Here is a 21,835-nt window from a genome sequence, read left to right as displayed (position 1 = left end):
TGTAATTATTTCAACCCAGGTGAGGCCTTTGGCAGATGCAATACAAACAACGTACACAACGAATGTGTCCCTTCAAAAGCACTTTTTGTCCACCTCAAAAATGTGATTAACATCACTGAAGCTAATCATGTGTAGGAATTTCATTTTGCGTGGCTTGGTGTCAGACGACCACTTGATGGCAGTGTTGGCTCCGCCACACGCAAACAAACGGCCGCTGCTTCGACTTTAATTGACTGATGAAAAGATTTTTTTCATCAATAAGAAGGCGGTGTCACGCCTGTTTACTTTCGCTTTCAAATCAGGTGCTTTCACAATGTAGCAACTGCTCAACATTGTGAGTGAGTGAATACCCTGTTGTTCAAGTGTCAGTAAATGCACCATCAGTACAGGCAGGTCAACAACTCGCCCTCATAGTGAGGATTTCGAGTACCGAACAAAGATGCTTGCATGAGCACAATGTGTAGATGTATTTTACCGTCAGTGTGATTACTCCTGCCAGTTATTAATGATAATACAATCTTCCCTGTTCAAATTTTTATTTAGAAATGTTTTAGTCCCAGCTTTTCAGTGTTTGTTTCTTTCGGCTCTTTCCTGTTTACGGAGTCGCCACAGCGGATCTTTTTTTGATCCGCATAGTGGGCACGAGGAAACGGACAAGGCTAAAGAAATCACCATGGCAACAGTGACAAATCAAAAAAAAAAAAAAACAGCAAAAACCAACGTACACAAGTGGACTAAGAGCTTTTCGTTGTATGTTGATATTAAAAAAAAAGTTTGTGGAGCTTAAGGCCACCTTCTCCAAAGAGGAGGTTATTTTCTTCCTTAATAACAGATGGAAGTGACTTATAATGAACAAACACCCAAAAATGGTTTAAGAGGACATGGCATAACAGTTCATATGTCACGATTCACCCGGCCCACCGTGAAGCCTTGACTTCCATTTGATTGCCCTGTTCAGTCTGAGATTCGTCTTAAAAAGACCAACCACAAGTTGTGAAGGAAGGACAGACCAAGATGAACTGCCTCTTCACCTTCAAGCAAGTCATCTCCTTTACAGGCCTGGAGAAGCAGGGCATTGTGTTCCATCCTTTTCCTCTGCTATCAGCACAGGCTCAGGTGTTTTTCGTCCTTTGCGCTAAATTGATGCTGTAAGTGATGAGGCGACAGAGGCGGGGAGGGTGCCGTGGGTGGCATCATAGCAGCAGCAGCAGCAGCAAAGAGGGGAAGGGCTAGAGGCCAATGGACTGCAGCGTTTGTCTCTCGTTGTTGTTAAGGTGGCCTGAGAACATGCTGTAGCATGGCTGCTGGGCAAACTGGGTCAGGAAGTCTGTCAGATATGCCTGAGAGGAGACGAGACACAATAGATCCAATGGTTCAGTATGGCAATGAAAAGTCACAGAAGTCAGCCTGAAGTTCAAATGATGTGCATCACCCGTAACGATTAGCAGTTTCACCTGCCAGTTGCTTTGTAACTGGAGCATCCATTCTTACTTCACCTACTTAATGGTGACCATTTTATCCAATGCCAGAGGAGTAATTTATACCGGAGAAGTTGCATAATTACTAAGATCGCTGCAAGCCCTTTGTTTAGTAAGGTCCGTAAGATGGGCCAACTCAATATTCACCAAAGAGTTCCATGGGTTGGATTTGTCCCCCGGGCCTGAGTTTAACATGTACCCTACACCTTGGATGCTACATCCAAAATAGTCTGCCTGTGATGTAATCGCCACACTTTATACTGGATTTACACTTTATATTTATATAGTGTTGGACCAAACTGAGTCATACAAGGGCTTGGAAATTTTACGCCAACTTTAAGTCTTTCAAACTCATGAATCAGAGCTTCAGGACAAGATAAAAAGGTATGTAGGTTATAAATTCACTTTAATATCTATCTGGAAGATTTCTTTTTGTTAAAACCTGATGGTGCAAAACTGGTTAATGATATTTGTTCTGAAAGAAATACAGCTGTATGCTAAAAATTGGTTAATTTTGCCACTGAATTACTGTGTACATGCAAATTGTAGTGTGGTGTGTCTGTGTGTGTGTGTGTGTAGTGAAGCCTGCAAAATTAGGACATTTCCCCTGGACTTTTTGATTGTCAAAATATATAAATGGCTACTCTGATTACTTTCAAAACAAATATCACATCTTAAGATGATATATTTTGCAGTACAGTCAGTCACTGATTTGAACTCGAGTCTGGGGGCTAAATGCTGCAACGTACCTGCAGGTCAATCTGATCCAAGGGGTCATTTAAGGCATCTGGATCATCTTCCTCATCATCATAATAGTCATCATCTAGAAGTCAGAGAACACAATGGCGGAAGGTCAGGACACTTTACTGAACAATGGCTGCAGCCTTTAGGAATTAGGTTACCATATTTGTTGGAGGAAATGAGATCAGACAGCAGCTGCCCTGCCAGTCCTTCATCCTCGTCATCATCCTCTTCACCTTCTTCTTCATCCTCTTCACACATGCTGCTGGAATCTGAGGCAAAAGACAAACGCCGTGGACTAAAATGCCTGAAGAGCACCAGTGAAACACAACACGTCTCAATATTGAACCTTGGCTCCAGTCAGCTGGGTTCGCCCGGCTGGCGTTGGCCTCCACAACGGTGGACAGCTCGTTGATGATCAGCTTAAAGATTTTCACCAGCAAGGGAATGTTGGTCCAGCGCTCAGGATCTACAGATGAGACATGATGCAAGGTGCTTCAAACATCTTGCATCTCAAAATAGGGTTTATGCACCATACACACACACACACACACACGGGGCATACAAACGTTGTCCACTGTGTACAAGGACAAAAACAAATTTTGGTTCCCATTTTGATATTTTATATTTGTTAAATAAAACCAACCCCTGTACAGTATATTGGACAGACAGCTAACAAGCCAACTACTCAGCCAGATTGATATTTGTTCTGAAATAAATACTGTCGTACGCTGAAAATGAACTTTAGTAATGATTTGGAGAACATGAGAAAGTGGAAAGTAAAATATAGCTCTCTTTGACCATTTGGTATTTCATTAACACGTATATTGCGCAACACAGCTGCTCAACCACTGCATAGTTACATTGTAAATGGTAGAGCAATTTTAACACCAAGTTTCACACCAACGTAACCTATAATTTAAAGTGCATGCAGAGGTATAAAAAGTGTCTCACGATACTTTGAATGCAGCTACCGTGCTCATGGAGTTAATGGGAAAAATGTGTTGTGTATCGTCACAGATGCCAATGTTTTCCGTGTCAGCTTTGCATGATTGAAAGATGACACACCCAACCACTGTAGGGAACTCAATGATTATTTTAATATATGCGTGAGTCGGAGTGTTCATGTATCTCTGTGTATTTGGTCCCTTACTTTTGGCAGACTTGGAACGCGTGCGGATGCCGTCCGCTGGGTTGTAGATCTCCTCTCCCTTCACCATGATGTCTTGGAGACGCTTGTCGTCAGTGTTGAGGCTGTGCTGCAGCAATTTACACAAAGCCACCGTGCTAAAGGCAACATGGCGGAACCATTAAATACATATTTTTTAACTGTTAATCAATAGTGCACAATGTGTCCTGACCTGACTTTACCCTCGTATTGTCCATAGAAGAGGTGTTGCCTGCTCATCCACTCAGTCATTACAAACTCCAAAGCAGGTTTGCCCGTTGGGCCGGGCAGACTGCATAGGAAGTCTAAAAGAGGCTCCAGCTGGGAGTGAACCAGGTGGGCAAACACCATAATCAGAGACTGCAGAGAAGGGGGGGAGAAAAAGACAGAGGAGTTGAAATTCAAGCTCTATCTTCAATCTTCCTAATTCAGTCATGCATACCTGCATGACACTCAATGTCTCGGCTTGCTGCATTTTGCTCAGGATGGCCCGCAGGATCTGGTCTAGCTGCTCCCCAAGCTGTGTGCCGGCCCGGGAGATGAGAGTGGACACTAGTCTGCCCACGAAGATGGCTGTGAATGCCGAGGTTCTGGGGTCCAACAGCAGGTTAACCACCTGCATGACATACCAAAGGCCGCTGTTGCCCTGGTCGTCCCGCCACTGGGCGATCTGCTCCAGGGCGACTGAGACGTACGCCCGCAAACACTCGCCGCCATTCTACAAGAGGAAAAAGACGAACTGTGGCATTTGAATGTTTTCCCTTTGCTTGGGTGGATTCTTCCAAACATTAAACATCTTAGCTTAAGAAAGCAAGTGTTTACCTGCATGACAGTGTTGTCGTCTGTGTGTAAGGTGCACTGTGCGACTACAGGGAACGCCTGGCACACCAGCATCTCTGACAGAGGCGGCTTGGTGTTGCGTACAACCGTGGTCAGGGTGTCAATGGCTGTCTGTGGGCGCATAGATAAGAGATACAGAGGGTGGGAGATTAAGATTTATATTATACTATACAATCTGCTTCCTGAAATAATCACACAAGCCAATAATTGATCAAACTAACTTTTGTATTATGTAGTCGCAACAATTTAGACCAGAATGGATTTCAACCATTGGGATCAACCAGCAGAGGGTGCAAGTAATTTAGGCCCAACTTGTTTGGCAAACAACAAACAAGACTTCTATGTGCCAGCTCACTTTCTTGCCAACTTACAGCACAGAGTCCAGTCGGGATCTTGTCAGCAGGAGCCTGCATGATGCTGACCAGTGTGGGGATAAGGCGCATCTGCATGGGGCCCTGGCAGCCTTCGATCTGGGACAGTTCCTTAAAGATGCCCTGGGCCAGTGACGCCACCACTGGGTCTGAAAAGAAGATGACATTATTTGAAACTAAAAAAGAGGAGATTTTAAACATTAACAATCTACAAGATTAACAAATGTCAGGAGACAGGAAGACAGGAGGGTAATAGGGAGTCGCACCATTGCTGTACTTGAGGAAGACGGCAATGGTGAGGGGGCAGATTTTGTTCTCGGCACTAGTGGTGAAGGCCGGGTCAAAGGTGCACACGATGCACAGCGTTTCCATGACGAGGGCTAGGACCTCTGATGTGAACTGAGCCGCCAGCTGGACCAGCCCCTCCAGAACGCTGGGCAGGTAGGGCTGCAGGATGTGCGTGTTCTCTGACAACTTCAGCTGGTCACAGTACCTGAAGATGGGAGTATTAATAATAAATCAACCCGATGGTCTTAATTCACTTACAGGAGTAGAAATGATGGACTACATTCTCACCCCCAGATGGCTCTGACAGCAGATACGCGTACGGATGGCGGCTGGCTGTCATGGAGGCCGCTCACAGTGGCCTGCAGGAACTGTTGGATGAGCTCTGGGGACATGGCAGTGGTGAAGCGACTGGCCGCCCACAGAGCCCGACCCAGGAGGAACGGAGACACCGCTGGTCAACACGAAAGCAGACAAAGAGTTGGTAAATAGCAAAGTAAGTGAGCATACATGTTTTATTTTTATTTTTTCAAACATAAAAACAACAGTCACCTGCTAGGTTGAGATCAGCCAAGACGACACCGGCCAGGAATCCGTGCATGTCAAACTGGATGCGACCGTTCTTCACATTCTCAGTGATGATGTTTTTGACAGAGCCGAGCGCCAACATGCAGGCCTCGTGAACCTTCCACCTGAAACAAACACAAGGGCTTGAGGAGGTACAGTACCTCACAGAAGTGAGTACACCACTCACGTTTCAGCAAGCAATTTAATTTATCTCCTCAAAAGACAATACTATAGAAAGTAAACTAGGATATAAGTGCAGCAGTAAAGCTTTACTATCAACTGGAAATGAGTCACATATCCATTATTTGTCTACCAAGCTATAGGTGGTAGGGAAAAGATTCATTCCAACATGTTCTGCGACACAGAAGCACAGCATGATCCCCTGCCTTGCGAAACTGGTTTTCCAATATGATAAGAAGTCCAAGCACACCTCCAAGATGGATAAAGTGCCTAGCTGTGGAAGCTGAAGGTGACGGAATGTTTCCTCCATACCTGAACCCAACCGAGCACTTGTGGGGCATCCTCAAGCAGAGGGAAGGAAGGTGGAGGAGGGCAAAGTCACTAACATCCATCGGCTCCACCAGTGATGTCATGGAGGAGTGGAAGAGGATTCCACTAACATGTGCAGCTCTGATCAATTCCATGCCCAAAAGGGTGAAGGTAGTGCTCATGTTTACTGTTAGGTGAGGTCACCCGCCTGATATTTAGAATAATGGCTGTACGTTGATGTTGATGTGTTGATGATAACGCGACACTGCTATACAAGCTGTACACTGACCACTCTAAAGTATATCTAGATTTGATTTCTACGGTGTTGTCTGTCGTGTGTAATCACCAGTGCTCATTGCCGCTGTTCCTGGCCTGCTCCGCCTCCTGGAGGTGCCTTGTGGCCGCTGCTGCCAATGCTGCTGCACTCTCGTTTTGGAACTCGGCAGCAACCGCCTGCAGAATTCAAAGTTTAGTCTCATTAAACACACCAAAAAATCTCCTTAATACACTGAGTGGGAGCAAGCAGGCATAGTCTGACCAGCAGTAGGTCCTGGGCAGAGATCCTGACTGTATAGGAGAGGGTGTCGTCGTCCTCATCTTCCACAAACTGCTGAGGGTTAGACGACCACACTTTGATCTGAGGGAACACGTGTCAGTTAGTCAGTCAGTCAGATGCACGACAACCTGAATCCGTAGTTGTGTCTGACCTGGTCCTCTGTCATCTGCATGTATAGGATGATGTAGTAGATGAGCTCGGGCAACGCCTTCTTCACGGTGCTCTTGAACTTGTTTTTCTCCATCAGTGTGTGGACAAACTCAAAGATGCTGAAAACCAGATTCTCGAAACCCAGAACTTCACCTGCATCAATTACAAAACATCACATAAGAAGGTGCATTTACACACTATCCATGTGTAGCAATGATGCAGATCAGGTTCTTACCATCCGAGTCGACTGGGTCATCCACTTCCTCTGTGTAGTTGACCTCTGTTCTTACATAAGTGGATATGGTGGTTAAGGGGGTAGCCATACAACTTTCCCAGTGTCATACTGAAGCACTTGATCTAATTTTTCCGACAACCTAAAAATGTCAGCTATCTCTCGGTTACTGTGAAGGATATAATGCTGCACTTTCCGTCAGGGTGTTCCAAACGATGGGCAAAATCTGCTGCATGGAAGACACCATCGGTTTGGGGAAATTCTGTACCAGTGCTGTTATTGCCTAAAAGGAGGAGAAACCATCTTGATTTGAACTAAGCAGTTTGTTATTACAATAGATCCCACCTATTTGTGGTTGGGCTTTTGATGGACATACTTTTGATGGTTTAAGTGGCTTTTCACATGCAGCTATCCAGGGTTTGTTTTAAAATTCTGCGGGGGTTGGCTCCAAACCTGTTTTTGGCAGTGATATTACTGACAAGTACAAAACTTACAGCTTCCTAATACTAGTCAGGGACGCTCAGTTCAAGGCATTTTGTCTCAAAATGGCAATTTATGACCACCACATACTTGATTGTGGTGGATCTAAATCTTGAACAGTGTCACAACTGGAAGTCTAAATGTGTTAAAAATAGTTAAAATGAAGAGGGTGACAATGAAGGCAGGAAAAAAATACTACTTTGAACACGATTGTTATGAGATACAAAACTTCACATTATTAGTAAATATAGCTAAGAATGCGTCTTCCTAGCTAATTTTAAGATCAGCTTTATGTTTTAAAGGGGACTTATGCTCATTTTTCGTCCCTTTGTATTGAGTTGTGGACTCCAACAGAGCAGCTACACACAATAACCAGCACAGAAAGCTTTCTAGATCTTACAAAATAATTAATGAAAATGAAAATAATTTTTAAGGCTTTCTGTGAGTGCATTCCTTAATTTGTGTTTTTTTGCCATTCACAGATCTATGGTATTTATTATTTTTTACCTTGAGGACTTCCATCTTCAGGCCGCTGTCAGACGACGGTCCATCAGGCATCTGCAGAGCCTGCACAAATGCTTCTGTAAACTGCTGCACGACAGGGAAGATCAAGGCTTTGGCTGCACCCTAGAAACCAAATTCACAAACACAATTTAAATGTACAATATTCATAGACAAACTGTACTTTGTGACTGGTACACCACTGAACAGCTAAACTGTGTTTTTAATAGCAGGGTGGGTAGAAATTAAAAAAAAATGTTTTTGGTAGAAACTTTTATTTATTGACACTCAGATCAATTTTGTTTTTTAAAACAACCAGAGTGAGAACTGTGAGGGAGTGGGCAGAACAGACAGACACTGGAAGAGAGTTGGAAAAAAAACTATATATATCAGATAATATCGGGTACATTTTCACCAATATTGATTAAAGTGAACAGATTTTCGGAAACTCGTTATTAATATGCAAATGCATTAGAATTTCCAACACCAGAGGAAAACATCTCAGCCTGTAATTCGTTGGAAAGATGTTCATATAATTCCCAGCTATTCCCCACCATTAGCAAATCATACATAACAATAGAAATGATCTTTGTTCAGAGTTTCTCCTCACCTTTTCAAGCTCTTCAATAGCATAGATGAGGTTGGCACAGGTGGTGAATATCTCCACAGCTCTGGAACGGGTACGGATACTGTACACCTGCCAAAGAAGAAAACAAACAGTAAATTCAAACTGTTTTTTATAAGAACTTGTCCAAGGAGGGAAAGAAATGAATGGTTACCTCAGCCATGGTGAAAATCTTGTACATCTCAGGTAGAATGACAGGAGCCACCAGTGGCATTTGTGTGTCTGTCACTTCCCGAGTGAACTCTGAAGAGCAGCAACAACAATACATTATTTATAACCTTGTGTGTTGTCCTGTCTTTGTTTTATGTAATATATTACTAATTCCTCAGCTTGCTTTACATCAGGTGCTGTAAAATCACACATTCAAATTTTATATGGCCTTACAATTTAGGGAGATAGCGGCTGTTGTGGCATGCAATTAACAGGTTGCAGATACATACATCTTATGGAACAACTGACATTTTTGCAGTTACAAAATACCAATATAATGTGTAAAATAAAAAAGGCAAATTATTTATGTATTTAGAGAGCTTCAATGTGTCCATAATGCCAGAAGACATAAAAAAGGTGTGTTGATTTAACTATTTATATGGCATTATCATACATCACATCATTACATTTATATAGATATTGAATTTTACATTTATTTATTAAGAGATTTTACTGATTTACTGAAAAAGATCACATGAATTAATTAACAATATATGGTTTCCAGCCTCATGAAGTGCTACACTAACCATGACTACATGACTAATGTTGATATTAAAACACTGGACTACACAGTGTATAGGTGGTGCAAAAAGGTTGTTTGAATCCACACCCGTGAGGACCCTCATGGCCCCGTGCACGGCGCTGATGTCGCCGCTGACCAGCATCTCCATGAGCAGGGTGAAGAGCTGCGGCCAGGCCTCGGGCCAATCCCAGTGGGCGATGGCGGACACCGCATAAGCCACACTGGAGCGCACCTTGCTAATGGACTCACGCAGGCCGTTGGGCAGCAGCGTCCTGATAGCAGCTTTGGCCTGGATAAGGCAAGAGTTTGCAGTTAGGATTAAATTTCATGACATTTAGTAAACGATTGGTACCTGGTCAGAGGTTTCGGGAGAGCGGAATTTCTCTGAGTGGGAGCACCAATGAGTTTCAACATACTGCTTCAGGATGACCGATGCCAACTACAGACAGTGTGACAATCTGTGTTTAGGAACGTGAGCAAAACACCAACCAGTCTGTCACCCTCACTCACCTGACGGATTGCGAGCACCCCTTGAGGGTCTACTGTGAGTTCTGCCAGGTGGACACCAAACTCTAGGGGGGAAAACACATGAAAAAAATAATTAGTATGTGACTGGATATAGCGCCTCTCCATTCAGGTTAGACAGTATTGTAACTTCTATTAAAATCAGGCTTTATTACACACCTTAAAATAAAAAAAAAAACTATAATATGTGGAACTTGTGTACATCTGCTGCACATATTGTACAGTACGACAGGGACAAAGAATTGAAATACAGCCCTTTCAGGCTGTAGAAGACAATGATTGTGCTGACAACAGGGGGGCCCGGCACATGGGGTTGAGCCTGCTGTACTCCTACATGACAGTCAAGACAATGGACACATGCTGCAATGCCTCAGTTACTTGTAAGCACCCACTGAATTGTAGTTCGGTCAGAAATGACAAGCAAAATGATGCTCTTCTCGTCAATAACTCAATGGTTTTCATGAAATTTGACACGTGATACAACCACATACGTCTTTAAACGCACCAATCGAGTATACAGATAGTGGTGGGGGGGTCCTGCGGATTTACTAACCCGCCACCTGCAGGGGAGACACTTTCGCGGGAAAATGTGTCATCTTGACAGGGAGTGGTTCCCATGGCGACGGTGCTATTATTGCAAAAAGAATGCGCCCCATAAGTTAGTTGACAGAACCTGTTGCTAATTCATGGACACTGTGGGTAAAATAAAGAAACGACAACTCGCAAAATAATGTCTAATTAAAAGACAAGACTAGGCGGGGGTATGGGGGGGCTAGCTTAGCTTCGTCATGGTGAACTTGTGGCTCCATGCTAGTCACACAGCCATGCTAGCTACAGGAGACAGCTAGCTAACTCCCAAGTTAGCAGCAGCCAGCTGCCCGCATGGTCAGCGTCCCCAACGTAGAACCAAGCGACAGCCCGGTAGGTAGTTACCCACCCTCCATTAACAACCCCTCCAACCAGCCGCCACTCACCTTCTGTCACTTCCAGCACTTTAATCTGTTCCTCAGCGGCAGCGCGTACTTCTTGAACCGGAGACAGGATGGCCGTGAGGGTCTCCATTAGCGCCTCTTTAAGTCCCTGCTGGACCGGGCCGGCCACCGAACCCGACCGAACCGCGCTCATGCCTGCCCTGTTGTTGTTGTCGTGGTCTCCCTCGGAGTCAGGCCAACAGCGTCAGCCGAGGAGAGGCAGCGAAGACACGGCCACTGGAAATGCTAAGCCCGCCAATGCATGGAAACACCGGAGGTTGGGACTTCTTCTGTGGTTTTCTTGGCTGTTGCTGTGAAATACTGCCACCTATTGATTCCCAATGTGAACAGCCATTTAAATTTCATGTCATTAGTTCAATGGCAAATGTACCGTTTGATCATTTTGACGCCATGTTTCCCTTTTTAAATGACGTTACCAAGTCTTTTTGGACATTTAAATATATGACGATCAATGCGTCTTTATTGTTTAAAAATAGGTAACAATTATCTTAAACAATTTTCCACTGAAATAGAGAACTGAACTTATTATGAATTGTAACATTTGACTGTGAGCAGCAAAATGTTGGAGATGAAAAGGTGATGTTTGAGCTTTAAATCCCAGATGTCTTTTCAAATTGCTCCTTGAATTAAAAAAAGCGTTTAATTTAAGATTCTATTTTTTGTGTTGTACCCTTTTAGAGCAAGCAATATCAAAGTTAAAGGTCCTACAATGTTAACAAGTCCCATAATGGTGTATTCTAAATTATATTGAAAATGAGATTGAAAGTGCCTTCAGTAAGCCCTATGATAATGGTTAGTGGTTGTTAGAGATGTACTTTAAGATGTGCAGTGAAGCCTGCCTTTTTTTTTTTGCATAAAGGGGACCTTTAACCAAAATGGGCCCTGTGTTTGGGTTGTGATGCAAGAATGATAAGGGATCACAATTGAATGAAGCAAACACTGGAAGCCATTTCTTATTGTTTAAGCAAAAAAAAGAATTTGGTTTATGTAGAAACAAGCAATGCTTTGCAATTTGATATTTCCCTCCCCTTTTCAAAGAGAGTTAAAGCTAAAGTAAAAATAAAAAAAAAGACCCAAACCCATCCCCACAATGTCTGCCCTTGATGATTCTGACAGAAAGCAAACTGGAGGAGGGGGGGAAGAGAGCTCACAAGGGAGATATAGGTGTACATATATATATATATATATATATAAAATATAAAATCTGACATATATTTTATATATATTAGGATGTGTTAAGGTTCGGTTTTTGTCACTACACAGCATTAAGGTGGCTGCTCATCTTTTTGTCCTCATCGTACAGAAACCTGAAAGCAAAACAAAAGTAGAGTGGCGAGGGAGGCGAATGAAAGGAAATGAAGCGACAGACAAAAAGGCCTCCCGTCCAGCTGTACAGCGCAGTGAAAACATAACTTACATTAGCTCATATTTTTGTTTTGTTTTTTTTGTACACGTACAGTCGTGATCAAGGCACAGGGATCTTCTATGAGTCTTTTTTCTTGTTTCTTCAATAAAGTTGTACAAAATCATACATTTTACAGTCTGTACAAGAATAATAGTCCAGCAGTAAAGTCGAGAAGCCATGTGAGGAGGTGAGGTGAGGGGGAATGTGTGGAGGAAGGCCGGAGGAGGAGGTGTGTGTTTTCACTGTCTGTGTTGCATCCATTCTCCATAAAGCAGTGCACACCCTCACACACAACAACATACATACATACATACACAATGGTGTGAAGTGTTTGCCCCCTTCCTGATTGCTTAATTTGCATATATACATTAATGTTTCAGATCAGACTAAATATTAGTCACCGACAATGTAACTGACCACAACATTCAGTGTTTTAGAAGAAAAAAATCCAAACCTACATGGCCCTGTGTTTGCCTCCTAAACCTAAGAACTTAGCAGAAACAACAGCAATCAATCTTTTAGCAATAAGTCTGTGGATGAATTTTGCCCCACTCGTCTTTGTAGAATCGTCATTCCACCACATTATAGGGTTTTCCAGCATGAACCGCCTCTCAATAGGATTCAGGTCAGGACTAGATAACTCCAAAGTCTTCATTTTGTTGTTCTTCAGCCATTCAAATGTGGACTTGCTGGTGCGTTTAGGATCATTGTCCTGCCGCAGAACCCAAGTTGGTTTCAGCTTGAGGTTGCACACAGATAGCCGGGCATTCTCTTTGAGGAGTTTTTGGTAAACAGCAAAATTTATGGTTCTATTTATCACAGCAAGTCCAGTTTCTGAAGCAGCAAAACAGACATAGACCATCACACTACCACCACTATATTTTACTGTTGGTATGATGTTCTTTTTCTGAAATGCGGCATTAGTTTTACACCAGATGTAATGGGACACACACCTTCCAAAACTTATTAGGTTAAGGGGATCATGAAGATGTTTTCTTGCAAAACTGAGACAAGCACTTTTTCTCAGCAGTGGTTTTCGTTCATTGATCAACAACTACTGAATATGGAACTCTAAAACGCAGGCCGTTTTGCCTTATGATGGAGTCATGAACTCTGATCTTAAGTGAGGCAAGTGAGACCTGCAGTTCTTTAGATGTTGTTGTGGGGTCTTTTGTGACTTCTTGGATGAGTTGTTGCTGCGCTCTTGGGATAATTATGTTTGGCCGGAATGTTCACTACTGTTCCATGTTTTCGGCATTTGTGGATAATGACTCTTACTGTGGTTTGCTGGAGTCCTAAAGATTAGAAATAGTCTTATAACCTTTTCCAGACAGATGTATTTCGATTAATCTCAGTTATGTTGGGGCAATCCCTTTTTCCACATAAGGCCACATAGATTTTATTTTTTTTCTCTCTTAATAATAAAGATTTTCATTGTGTTCAGCTGTGTTGTCAGTGGCTAATAATTAAATAATTACTTTAATGAGTTGAAACATTTAAATGTGACAAACATGCAAAAAATAAGAAATCAGGAAGGGGGCAATCATTTTTTTCACACCACTGCATATACCGTATGTATATATTTCCACTTTCCGCACCGTGTAGGGTTCCCATCTGTCCGTCCCCGTGCAACAACAAAAAAAAAAACCCTCTTCTGCTTTAATCAGCCGTCTTTTTCACATCCTCTTCTCCTGATTGGTCTTCAGCACGCGGTGAATAAACAGCAGGAGGGGTCATGTGACTGTAGTGTGTGTGTATGTGTGTGTTCCTATGTCTTGATCTTCTTCTTGATGAATGTATATGGATGTTGACTGGCTGAATGGTGGTGGGGGGTAGAAATATGGGAGGGTGTTGGAGGAAGCCCCCGCATCACAAGAGCTCGTACTGTCGTAGGTGCATCCTCTGGATGATGTCGCGGCAGTCGCTGAAGACCCGCCGGATGTTTTCCGTGTCCACAGCGCAGGTGAAGTGGGGGTAGCAGTAATGGCGACCGTCCCCGCTGGCTGTGCTGATCCTCTGTGAGGGGGGAGAAATGATCACGTAAAGAAATCAAACAACTGCTTTCTATACTAAGTGTCAACTCTGTACGTTGGCTGTTGTAACACCGTCATAGCAATGCTGGCATTTCAGGTGGTTGACAGGACCAGTAAAGAAGTCCCATACGATCGACGCCATGATTGTTTACAAGTGAGTTGACCTTAGCACAGTAACACACACCACAGGACGGCATAGTTTAAAAAAAAAAATATCAGTTATCATTTTTATCGGTATGACGTTTTTGTGCATCCCTACTTGATGACACAATACAAAACGGTAGCTTTATACTTATGACCACTTAGCAGATGACACGTAGGAGAAAAAAAATGCACAAAATGGAGCGACTGAACTGGTAAAACCTGAAGCGTGAACATACCAGAAACTCATCCCGTATGAAGTACTTTGCCCTGGTGACACGTGGATCTTCACCTGGTTCTGGTATTGCTGTTTGGACAACAAAGCACAATCATTTGTGTGTTGACTAAACACTGGAAGCACAAGCTAGTACACTGAGCATATTAACTTAGCCTAAGGTGCTACTGTATAAATACTCATCAATGACTGGTAAGCTGTCTTTTCTGTCTGAGCCTAAATAATATGAAAGCCACAATATATAATAATATGACCCTGCTATAACAAAATCATGTTGATGCTACGCTCACTTTTAACAGGGATAGGAACATCAAAATGTCCGCATCACCAAATTTTAGTGGTGTAAAGTATGAGTGTACCAGCCAGGCACACAGACAAACTTTCAACGGTAACTTTGTTATGTATTGTAAGTAAACCACAGGAAGTGGGAGCCATAGAATTATGATCAATTATAATTATGATCAATCAATTATGCTCACGAGGGTCGCTGGAGCCTATCCCAGCTGTCTTCAGGCGAGAAGCGGGGTACACCCTGGACTGGTCGCCAGCCAATCACAGGGCACATATAGACAAACAACCATTCACACTCACATTCATACCTATGGACAATGTCATTCATTCATTTTCTACCGCTTATCCTCACGAGGGTGCTGGAGCCTATCCCAGTTTTCTTCGGACAAGAGGCATGGTACACCCTGGACTGGTCGCCAGCCAATCACAGGGTACATTTAGTAAGATATAAGATATGCCTTTATTCGACCCTCAGTGGGGAAATTTGCATGGGGGGGACAACACTAGGAGAGGGGAGGGGAAAAAACAACAACTCCAAACTACACACTTAGATGAAGGAGTACAGTGTGGGACTGTTAAAAAAAACCTTGGCATACAAATCGGCATACAGGTAAAAGACAGTGTTCACACACATAGACACATATAGGCAAACAACCATTCACACTCACATTCATACCTATGGACAATTTGGAGTCGCCAATTAACCTAGCATGTTTTTGGAATGTGGGAGGAAACCGGAGTACCCGGGGAAAACCCACGCATGCACGGGAAGAACATGTAAACTCCACACAGAGATGGCCGAGGGTGGAATTGAACTAGGGTCTCCTAGCTGTGTGGCCTGCGCGCTAACCACTTATCCGCCACGCAGCCTTCTACTTTAAATTTTGAATTATCGGTAAAAATAACTTGCTTTTAAAAATGTCCCACTTACCGTCATCAGGTGTTGTGTAGCGTGCAAACTCAGGAAAATAATCCTCAATTTTGGACTTCCCTGCCAAAACCTTCTCAGCAAGGAGATCCTGTTTGTTAAGGAAGAGGATTACGGAAATGGTACGTAACCACCTGCCAAGACAAATGAGAAGTTAAGTGTCAGGATCTCTTTGTGGAGCCACCAAACATCAATTCTAAAAGGTCCAGCTGGATGGTGCTATCCCATAATACCAAGTACTGCATCTGACCTGTTGTTCCAAATGTTCTTGAAGAGATTGAGGGCCTCCTGTAGTCTGTTGGTCTGATTGTCCTCCCTGATCACCATGTTGTAGCTGCTACTCGCCACCACAAAAATAATAGCAGTCACGTCTGGAAAAAACGAGAAAGACCAGTGGTCAAACGGCTCTCTATCAGGCCATCGTGTGATGCGACGAACCAGCTTACCGTTAAAACACTGGATCCATTTTCGACGTTCATCCCTCTGCCCGCCGACGTCAAACATGCTGTGTAGGAAGAAAAAAATAACTTCTGTAACTTCTTTGAAATCACTGCAAACCAAGCTAATAAAGTAAGGTGACTCACTGAAAATTGACTTTGTCGATTTGAAATCTTGTCTCAAAGATGCCGGATGTCAGCACCCTGCATCTCAGCAGGTCCTGAAACATACATGTGTTCAAGGACATGGGAACAGTAACAAAAGCATGCAGAGTGCATCCTTTACAACAAGATACACCACCATCTGTATTTGACACAAGTCTTTTTCTTGGTCTTTGTTTGTAATGCCAATAAAAAATGGGTAGCAGTGATGGAAAAGAGGAAAAGTGTGATGGCAATCATAGAACCAGAATTTAAGCAGAGCAATCCTGTCATGTAGAGAGATCTTTGACTATGTTTCTTACTTTTTTTGTGTTATGTATTTAAAAACAGCACAACACTCTTACACTCATCCACTTACTGTGGATCTTTGACCAGGAGGTCCATAAAAACTGGAGAAAGTTCCTGATATGCATTCATTCATTCATTCATTTTCTACCGCTTATCCACTTTTATCCAATAAAAGTGTTTGCTATGTTGGCATTGACTAAACCACCATTGTGTCTCTTTACATTACTGTCATTCCACAATGTATTCAAAATCAATCAATCAAGAGTGATAATTAGTAAAGTAAAAACATTTATAAAATATCTTTGAAATTATTTTAAAAATGTAAAAAAATAAAAATAAAAATTGGGATAAAAAAGACCTATAAAAACAACATTAAAAACCTTTAAAATTAAAGTTTAGAATGCAAAGAAAAATGATTTTAAAGTGTTCAATAACAAACAGTGCAAAAATAACAAACAGAAAATGTAGGTATAAAAGCATTAGGGTGTAAATTTTGAAAATGTGGAAAATGATAGAAAATTTTGGCAAAGGTCCAGGGTTCGATTCCACCCTTTTGTTTGCATGTTCTCCCCGTGCATGCGTGTGTTTTCTCCGGGTACTCCTGTTTCCTCCCACATACCAAAAACATGCTAGGTTAATTGGCGACTCCAAATTGTCCATAGGTATGAATGTGAGTGTGAATCGTTGTTTGTCTATATGTGCCCTGTGATTGGCTGGCCACCAGTCCAGGGTGTACCCCGCCTCATGCCCGAAGACAGCTGGGATAGGCTGCAGCAACCCCCGCGACCCTCGGAGGATAAGCGGTCGAAAATGAATCAATGAATGAATTTTTGCAGTACTCCTACAAACAGCAGACCACTTCCGTCTTATAGAGGATCTTTGACTAGTATTTTACATGTATTGCCCCGATTTTAACTCAAGGCTTCATTCATGACCGTATTAGCCATTTGTTGAGGTCAAAGAAGTAGAGAATAGTGGTGTTGTCACCTGGTCAGTCGGTGTATAGTCGTGTTGTCGAACCACATCCACCCGGTCTAAGAAGCTGCAAAAGACAGAAGCAAAAACAGGATTTTAAAATTATATCATATAAATATACACAGTGCAGTGGTAATGTACAGTACATGCTTAAAAAAAAAATAAAATCAAGAGCATGTTATTCCCCGACATGGCCACCTGGGGGCGTATGCAGTAATTTACAGTGAGATCTGATGCAGCGGCTCTGAGTCACCAGCAGCATTATTAGTCTCTGTCTGACCAAAGAGGAGAGTCAATGGAGCTGCTGTAGTAAGTAAGTGTGTGTGTGTGTGTGTGTGTGTGTGTGTGTGTGTGTGTGTGTGTGTGTGTGCATGTGTGTGTGGTAGGTATGAACACCGACAATGACTTTTAGAATGGCGGCTACACAGCAACGCAACGCCGAATGTCTGTTAATTTTCAAAGTAGAGACGCCATTTTCACCATGATTGTAACCCGCTTGCTGCACATGTCTTTGGAGGTTAAAAAGAGTCACAAAATGACAACAACAATGTTAATCAGGATTCAACTCTTGCATACTGTATGTCTGATTTTGTCATTACCAATCATGCAGTATTTATGACAAATTCAAAAAAAAAGATATGTAGTCCTCTTATCTTGGTTCCAAACGTTTATCCAGATTTGCACCACCACTGCAAATTCCAATTAAGTAATAAATACATTTTTAAAAAACGTTTAACATTAATCGCACAAAAACCTTTGACAGTAATTCAGAATATGAAAATGGCACAAGTCTAGATATGTAAAAATGAATAATAAAAACAATGTTAATCTAATTTAAATACATATGAATAAAAATGGGGCTGCACGGCGGTCGAGTGGTTAGCGCGCAGACCTCACAGCTAGGAGACCAGGGTTCAATTCCACCCTTGGCCACCCTTACGTACCCTAATTACTATAATATTACTGGAACTACTTTTTCATTGTACTTTTCTTGAAAATATAAACTAATATAATATAATCTCGCTGCACGGCGGACAAGCGATTAGCGCACAGGCCACACAGCTAGGAGAACGTAGTTCAATTCCACTGTGTGGAGTTTGCATGTTCTCCCCGTGCATGCGTGGGTTTTCTCCGGGTACTCCGGTCTCCTCCCACATTCCAAAAACATGCTAGGTTAATTGGTGACTCCAAATTGTCCATAGGTATGAATGTGAGTGTGAATGGTTGTTTGTCTATATGTGCCCTGTGATTGGCTGGCCTGGGATAGGCTCCAGCACCCCCCGCAACCCTGAGGAAAAAGTGGTAAAAAATGAATTAATGAATGAATGATTGGCTGGCGACCAGTCCAGTGTGTACCCCGCCTCTTGCCCAAAGACAGCTGGGATAGGCTCCAGCACCCCCGCGACCCTTGTGAGGTTAAGCGGTAGAAAATGAATGAATGAATGAATATAGAAAGTACATGTAAATGACTGCTACTCACAAACACAATATTGCATCCATACTGTATTGACATCTTCATTTCTATCATAATAGAGCCATTAGTGAGCAGACAGGAAAAGACCAGATGGGATTTCGATGGCAGCGGCCCAGTCAATACAACCGTGGAAGTTTAGGAAGAAAGCAGAAAAAAAAAGAGATGGGGGGTGGGCAGGTATGCAACCCCCGCTGAGGTAAGTAGGAATGTGGCAGGCAGCGGTGAAATGTGACAAGAAGGCTGCAGGTAGCACATTGGCAGGAGGTAGGGTAGGGGGTTTGGGGGGTTTGAGCACCCCCCAGGCTAACTTCCAAGGAAAAATGCTGTGAAGACGACAGTAGAAGCCAGTAGAGGGCGCTTTATCGCAAGTCAATCTCCTCAACATTTTCAGCAGGAGAATGTTTTAACAAGATGTGATGTTGTGAAAATGAATGTTTTGGAAGTAGACGGGTGGTCTGGGACGGTAACCCCCAGCAGGGATTTACAGTAGGGATGCTCCGACATTTTAAAAATGTTGTCCACTGTGTATGTGGTGGGATTGCTGTGATGTTTCCACTTGTTTTGACCAAAGCTCGATGATTTCATTTAATGGCAACAACCTTCATCGATAATGCCCAAGTTGTCCCTCTCTCTCTCTCTCTCTCTCTCTCTCAACACACACTTGTTCATTTTTTCTCTTTCTGCAGCCTGCCTGAGCTAAAAATAGAACTCTCCCCTCTCTCTAGTTCTCTGCTTCTTCTCCGTTTACATAAGTACACAGAGAGAGGAGAAACGGGCGGGGGGGAGGACTTCCGGTCTGGCCACCCAGCCCAGCGTCGGATCCGTAACGGAGAAGACATAGAAGGTAAAAGAGGTAGGCATGAAAAGGCACACTTGCCGATAAAGGGTCTTATGAAGGTTCATGTTGGATCCAATGAATTTTAGATGTTTGGGCCCCAAGCTCTTGCAACAACTAATGATGTGATGAGAGGTGCTAAATGGGATTTTCCATGTTAGATTCAAATGGCTGAGGGGGTGAGGGGACCACCACAGTGACTTTCAAGGAGCTGGCCACTATCAGAAGCCCCTTCGCAACCGAGAGGTTCCATTCAACCACATAGACTTCCAAGGAATATAATAAATTATGCTGGGAAGAATGCTGCAATATTAGGAAAAATGGATTTACATGCATATCAGTATGTGGAGTATAATCACAAAATTGATGCGTAAAGAACTCAATACGAGTAAGTCATCCCAAATTCTTCAACATGAATAAAGTTAGGCAATAGCACACATGAGCTGGGATGTCATTCCAGTATCAGATCCTGCAAGGAACGCCTGTGCATGTTTTCTGTCTAATCACCTGTAAACATCACAAATGTTTAGTTTTTAATTTTTTGAGAGACACTTTGTGTGACGGTAGAGTACATTAATGGTTCGGCTTAATGAATTGTCCGAAAAAACTAAAAGTTGCAAAGTGCTGGATAACAAACAGAGCATAAGAAACCGAGTCCGACAGCCAGCCCACAACAACCTCAGAACATCAACACTATCAATAACACAGTGTCTGATATAATTTACCTTGAATTAATCATTTATTATCATTTAATCAATACCACAGCGTCAATATCATTATCCTGAATTCATTCATTCATTAAGCAACTGGCTAAATAAGAGCTGCTTCTTTCTACCCTTTTTATGGACATGTTGAACTAGGAAGGGATGTACTTCAATGTAAGTTTAGTTAACATGTTTGAAATAAAGTCAACTATAAATAAACCTACTAATAGCAGACGTGGTTGAATAATAAGCTGGACTTTAATGGTGGCAGCCACAGTAACAGACATGCAACTCGTCAGCTTTATTCTGGCTTGAGAGCACTTCAAAAAGACTCAAATATTATTTACATGACAAGATAAAGCAGAGTGTATTTTTAGCTGTCTGTTAGATATTTCAACATTATCTTTGTCATGGCTTGTAAACTATTACGACAGTCTTTACAGAACATTCTGACAACCAGAACAAACTAAGGTACTCGGTTATTGGCTTATGCTGCTAAACTATAAATCAAGCAAATACATTTTATATGTATGGAGTAATACGTTTGGAGTAATAAGTCAGCTGGTTTAAAACTAAAGCCTCACCAACTTATTGATATATCATATCTCTAAACCACACACCAAGATACACTTTACTTACTTAAATCTAGATTATGAAAATTAAAGTTAGAAAGTAAAGTTAAACTGTCAGCATTCTAGTTGGAATTTTACATCATCATCACAATAATAATCATAATAATTATAATAATGAATTGATATAATCAAAAAACAGTTCATTTATTATATTAACAAATACATTTCATCCCTAAAATTTTCTATAAAATAATTAATTAATTTTTTTTAACAGATAGAAAACAATAAATATATATCAAAAACACACTATATCAATCAATCCAATGTATAAACTATAAAAAGTATTCAAAACAACACAAAAAAGGGAAAACAAATCTAATTTTTGTCTGAATATATACAAAACAGTTAGTATCTGTGGTTTCTGATTATTTAATAAAAAATATGCACAGTAAAGAAATATGATTTATATAAATAAAATAATGGTGAATGAGTGGTTAGCATGCAGGCCACACAGCTAGTAGGAGACCCAGATTCGATTCCCCTGCTCGTGCATCTCTGTGTGGAGTTTGCATGTTCTCCCAGTGATCAAAGTGACCAAAACCATTAACGTTAATTGGCAACT

At 42.1% G+C, this 21,835-nt stretch overlaps 2 protein-coding genes across 2 annotated transcripts in view; both read right to left on the bottom strand.

Annotated features, from left to right (window-relative positions):
* Positions 1-519: 519 nt before the first annotated feature.
* Positions 520-11,038, bottom strand: ipo9 (importin 9). Its single transcript, XM_058054275.1, has 24 exons — positions 10,716-11,038; positions 9,727-9,788; positions 9,569-9,655; positions 9,304-9,505; positions 8,638-8,726; positions 8,469-8,555; positions 7,865-7,984; positions 7,060-7,160; positions 6,881-6,939; positions 6,647-6,798; positions 6,478-6,576; positions 6,286-6,392; positions 5,436-5,575; positions 5,175-5,337; positions 4,865-5,091; positions 4,599-4,747; positions 4,210-4,338; positions 3,830-4,105; positions 3,581-3,747; positions 3,373-3,506; positions 2,569-2,688; positions 2,381-2,491; positions 2,228-2,301; positions 520-1,340 (listed from the first exon to the last, which is right to left on the bottom strand). Exons 1-24 carry the CDS (start codon positions 10,864-10,866, stop codon positions 1,230-1,232), a joined length of 3,117 nt encoding a protein of 1,038 aa, XP_057910258.1. The 5' UTR covers positions 10,867-11,038; the 3' UTR covers positions 520-1,229.
* A 269-nt stretch (positions 11,039-11,307) lies between these two features.
* Positions 11,308-21,835, bottom strand: part of LOC131105858 (guanine nucleotide-binding protein G(s) subunit alpha-like) — a 30,434-nt gene continuing 19,906 nt past the window's right edge. The window contains exons 6-12 of the mRNA XM_058054278.1: positions 17,641-17,695; positions 16,351-16,424; positions 16,213-16,271; positions 16,017-16,137; positions 15,770-15,900; positions 14,552-14,619; positions 11,308-14,154 (exon numbers count right to left, since the gene is read on the bottom strand). Of these exons, the coding sequence (XP_057910261.1) occupies positions 14,008-14,154; positions 14,552-14,619; positions 15,770-15,900; positions 16,017-16,137; positions 16,213-16,271; positions 16,351-16,424; positions 17,641-17,695 (655 nt within the window). The 3' untranslated portion in view covers positions 11,308-14,007. The remainder of the gene's footprint in view (positions 14,155-14,551; positions 14,620-15,769; positions 15,901-16,016; positions 16,138-16,212; positions 16,272-16,350; positions 16,425-17,640; positions 17,696-21,835) is intronic.

Source organism: Doryrhamphus excisus, chromosome 18 (assembly GCF_030265055.1).
Source record: "Doryrhamphus excisus isolate RoL2022-K1 chromosome 18, RoL_Dexc_1.0, whole genome shotgun sequence".
NCBI lineage: Eukaryota > Metazoa > Chordata > Actinopteri > Syngnathiformes > Syngnathidae > Doryrhamphus > Doryrhamphus excisus.
The sequence above is the reverse complement of the archived record's forward strand: the minus strand, read 5'-3'. Positions and strand labels throughout refer to the sequence as shown.

Bases quoted from the DNA above. Each gene is read 5' to 3' on its own strand.
- ipo9 (XM_058054275.1), bottom strand. From the start codon at position 10,866: ATGAGCGCGGTTCGGTCGGGTTCGGTGGCCGGCCCGGTCCAGCAGGGA. The intron at 9,789-10,715 runs GTGAGTGGCGGC...TTTCCCCCCTAG, and splicing joins AGTGCTGGAAGTGACAGAAG to AGTTTGGTGTCCACCTGGCA. The intron at 5,092-5,174 runs GTGAGAATGTAG...TCCCATCTTCAG, and splicing joins GCTGTCAGAGCCATCTGGGG to GTACTGTGACCAGCTGAAGT.